General features: G+C 40.3%; 1 protein-coding gene across 1 annotated transcript in view; it reads right to left on the reverse strand.

Annotated features, from left to right (window-relative positions):
- Nucleotides 1–2447: 2447 nt before the first annotated feature.
- The window catches only part of LOC137634725 (streptococcal hemagglutinin-like), a 7373-nt gene continuing 5014 nt past the window's right edge, over nt 2448–4806 (reverse strand). The window contains exon 2 of the mRNA XM_068367214.1: nt 2448–3269. Within this exon, the coding sequence (XP_068223315.1) occupies nt 2448–3269 (822 nt within the window). The remainder of the gene's footprint in view (nt 3270–4806) is intronic.

Consider the following 4806-nt stretch of genomic DNA (forward strand, 5'->3'; position numbering starts at 1 on the left):
ATCTTTCAAGAGATCAAACATGTTGCGCTCTTGTTGTGAAAGCAGGCAAAATATTACTGCTACGTTTTTGTATATTCTAATGTGAGAATTTTATTATTATTATTATTGTTATTATTATTATTTTTATCTATAAATTACTGATCACAACTTCAATAGGACAGTTACCCATCAAATCTGTTTTCTGTTTGTTTGCCCGACATAGACCGTGGGCATACCAAAGGTCATCTGGGTCGCTATGAACTACGATGAAATTAATGAAGACTCCGAACAGCTGAAAATATTTTTTCTATAAAAACATTGACAAAATATTCACATGGTACAGGTGCACCGGAATATCTTATTTTCTTCATATTACATACGTGGTTTTTGCTTTGTCGAATAAATGATGTGCACATCATAATGTTGAAAACAGGAACTTTTGCTTTTCTGTTGATCGAAAGGTTCTTAGAGACTCTGGGAATAGAAGATGAGACCAGACAGGTTTAAATCTAACCATAGAGAGGGCAAGACTGAGGTTTGAGTCCCGCTCAAGCTCGATAGTTTCTTGTAGTGTCTGCAACCTCACCATCTTTGTGAGCTAAGGATTTGAAGCCGTTGTGGTGAGCCTATAGGTCTACCTGCTGAGTCATCAGCAGCCATTGCCTGTCCCTTCTTAGTCTTAGCTAAGGTGGAAAGAGGGTTGGACGCTGACCATAGGTATGTATGGTCAGTCTCTAGGGCATTGTTCTCCTAACTAGAGCATTGTCACTGTCCCTTTTTACTGCCATTCAGTTGATTAAAAAAAGAAAAAAAAAAGCAGAAGTTGATGGCCAAGATAGAGAAGGTGGGGTTTAACTAATACTAGGGTATAACGGGAAGGGGAGTCTGAGTCTCATTTCCCCCAAATGAGGAAGGCCAAGATAAATCTCAACTTACGAGACATCGGATGCCACCCACTCTGCCTGATGAGCGATTTAAAGTCTATCCTGGGACCCTCTCTTCCCCCGCAAAGACTTAGTTTATCCAGGTCAATCTTAGGTAAGTGTCCTTGACAATGTTCTGTTCATCTTTCCAAGTACTTAACATCTTAATTGAAATTTAGATATTTTTCTTTTCAATAGCCAGTCACGTATAGATAATACTGAGGAAGTGAAAGGGAAAGAAGAATAAATAGAAGAGTCAGAGTATTTAAAAGAAATAGCTGAAAATTCCCATAAAATTTACTCAGGTTTATTTTCGAATACTTCAATGCTATGGTATTTCGGGCTGAAGATTGAACTTTTATTTAGGTTATCACTTGGAGAGAGAGAGAGAGAGAGAGAGAGAGAGAGAGAGAGAGAGAGAGAGAGAGAGAGAGAGAGAGAGAGAGATTCAATTTCTAAAAATTCGTTAAATTCTCCATACAAGAAAGGAAATTAATGCACCTTGGATTCGGTACATAACTGGGGAAAACAGGTAAATCGACATACGTTCAAAACTGATATGTATGTGACCATATTCCCGACTTCTCCAAAGTATCTGTTGGACTGTCAAGTCTCTTTCTTGCTCTTGATGTTTATACCGATAATGTCATTTCCTTGAAGACCTGGTAGCATAGGCCTAACAGGCCGCTCACGAATGGCAGAGGCAAGAGACATTGACATTGCCCTAGCAGGACAATGCCCTAGAGACGGACTATGCATACATATGATCAGTGCTCAAGCCCCCTCTCCACCCAAACTAGAACCAGGGAGGACCATGCAATGACTGCATATAACTCAGCAGTTAGACCTATAGGCTCCCCCAAACTCTCCATCCTCAGCTCACATGGATAGTAAGGTAAAGTTGCAGATACTACAAGAAACTATTGAGCTTGAGCCTTGAGCGGGACTCGATCTCCCGTCCAGTAGAATACTAGGCAGGGTCCTTTCCAATAGGCCACCACAAAGTATGAAGTGGGGAAACTTCGTGGCTCTACATTTCATTTGTTTTTTCTGTGGCTAATTTTCTTAAACAATGAGACGCTTCAATGGAAGTTTTTTCGTAATTCCTAATGTATATTTTAGAAATAAATTTATTTATGATTAACATTCTTAAAGCCAATATTTTTTTCTTATCTTTTATTATTTAAGGTCAATAAATCGGAAATTTTGATACATCTTTGTCGCTGTTTTTAAATAGGTCTTTTATTACAATGTGTCACGTATGCAATGATTTAGTGAAGTGTAATTAATTTCCTTTTGAAACACCAAATTGATTTGTTTCTAATAAAAGAAAAATTTCAAATAAACGTTTGATTTCAACTATTTGCCTATCTATCTGCCCCTCTGTCCATATATCAATCAATGTATATATCGATCTACAATGTTTACTCTACAAATACCAGCCATATAGGATGCCTTCGGCTATACCATCAATATCCGGGAAATAATGATTCCTTTGTTGTACATTGATAAGTGGGATGTCTCTAATAGCTGTTTGTATAATGGTCATTCTTCTCCAGCTGCGCTCTCTTGGAACTTAGCAGAAGCGCTCTCTTGGAACTTAGCAGAAGTGCTTGCTTGGAACTTAGCTGAAGCGCTCTCTTGGAACTTAGCAGAAGTGCTTGCTTGGAACTTAGCAGAAGCGCTCTCTTGGAACTTAGCAGAAGAGCTCTCTTGGAACTTAGCAGAAGTGCTTGCTTGGAACTTAGCAGAAGCGCTTGCTTGCAACATAGCAGAAGCGCTTGGTTGGAACTTGGCAGAAGCGCTTGCTTGCAGCTTAGCAGAAGCGCTCACTTGGAACTTAGCAGAAGCGCTTGCTTGGAACTTAGCAGAAGCGCTCTCTTGGAACTTAGCAGAAGTGCTTGCTTGGAACTTAGCAGAAGCGCTTGCTTGCAACATAGCAGAAGTGCTTGTTTGGAACTTAGCAGAAGCGCTCTCTTGTAACTTAGCAGAAGTGCTTGCTTGGAACTTAGCAGAAGCGCTCTCTTGGAACTTAGCAGAAGTGCTTGCTTGGAACTTAGCAGAAGCGCTTGCTTGCAACATAGCAGAAGTGCTTGCTTGGAACTTAGCAGAACCGCTCTCTTGGAACTTAGCAGAAGTGCTTGCTTGAAACTTAGCAGAAGCGCTTGCTTGCAACATAGCAGAAGCGCTTGGTTGGAACTTGGCAGAAGCGCTTGCTTGCAGCTTAGCAGAAGCGCTCACTTGGAACTTAGCAGAAGCGCTTGCTTGGAACTTAGCAGAAGCGCTCTCTTGCAACTTAGCAGAAGTGATCTCTTGCAACTTAGCAGAAGTGCTCGCTTGCAACTTAGCAGAAGTGCTCGCTTGGAACTAAGCAGAAGCGCTCTCTTGCAGCTTAGCAGAAGCGCTCGCTTGCAGCTTAGCAGAAGCACTCGCTTGCAACTTAGCAGAAGCGCTCGCTTGCAACTTAGCAGAAGTGCTCGCTTGGAACTAAGCAGAAGTGCTCTCTTGCAGCTTAGCAGAAGCGCTCGCTTGCAACTTAGCAGAAGCACTCGCTTGCAACTTAGCAGAAGCGCTCGCTTGGAACTTAGCAGAAGTGCTCGCTTGGAACTTAGCAGAAGCGCTCGCTTGCAACTTAGCAGAAGCACTCGCTTGCAACTTAGCAGAAACGCTCGCTTACAACTTAGCAGAAGCGCTCGCTTGCAACTTAGCAGAAACGCTTGCTTGGAACTTAGCCATCTGTATGTTTGATAGCTAGTGAAGATTGGATACTCATATGTACCTCCGCCAACGAAGTTGGGAGGAGGTTATGTTTTCGTCGTTGTTTGTCTGTTTGTTTGTGTGTAAACAGTTTTTTTGTTTGTATGTAAAATAAACTTCCTGGCCACAATTCTTCTCATAGAATTGTAAACTTTCTGGGATTAATTGTTTTGTTGTGACCTGAAAGTGATTCAATTTTGAAAGTCCTAGGTTAAAGGTCAAGGTCGATCAAAAGGTTGAGACATAAGCTGACGTGGCAGAAGTCTGCGCTCTACTGAGTGTTTCTCTAGTTTTCTATATTTTACAATAACAGAATAAAAAAAAATCTCTTTGCTAAATGGCCTTTATTCAATGGTCTTTTAATAAGTGAAGAAGTTAATTTATAGGAAATAATTAAATATTACCACAAGTAAAAGTATTGTATTGGTCACCAGCCGATTACTAAGACCATAATCTTATCAAATTCAATTAATTTTGTTTATCAAAATTAAAGGATAACCAACTATTGAAAATCTTTATTTCCTCATTTTTCTCTCAAAACACACAAACGTACACATACACGGACGTTTAGCACTTAAAAAGTTGATAAACTTTTCCTCTTCAGCGAAATTTTTGAGGAAAGTTTTGGCAGATGATTAAAATTTGGAAACGGAATGGCCAGCCCATTTAGGACGACTTTCTAATCTTGAAAAAGAATTTACGTAGGAGAGATAAGTAAGATCCCGCCGGCCAGTAGTTCTTTCTTATCAACTTCATCAAACTTTATGCACCAAAAACTCCATTCGTAGATTATTCCTTTCATGGTAGCTTGGTAGATCAATCCTTTCGTGGTAGCTTGGTAGATTAATCCTTTCGTGGTAGCTTGGTAGATCAATCCTTTCGTGGTAGCTTGGTAGATTAATCCTTTCGTGGTAGCTTGGTAGATCAATCCTTTCGTGGTAGCTTGGTAGATTAATCCTTTCGTGGTAGCTTGGTAGATCAATCCTTTCGTGGTAGCTTGGTAGATTAATCCTTTCGTGGTAGCTTGGTAGATTAATCCTTTCGTGGTAGCTTGGTAGATCAATCCTTTCGTGGTAGCTTGGTAGATCAATCCTTTCGTGGTAGCTTGGTTTGGAATCTAAGGGGAAACATTTAAAACTGGATAAAG

This window comes from Palaemon carinicauda, chromosome 45 (genome assembly GCF_036898095.1).
Source record: "Palaemon carinicauda isolate YSFRI2023 chromosome 45, ASM3689809v2, whole genome shotgun sequence".
In the NCBI taxonomy this organism is placed as follows: Eukaryota; Metazoa; Arthropoda; class Malacostraca; order Decapoda; family Palaemonidae; genus Palaemon; species Palaemon carinicauda.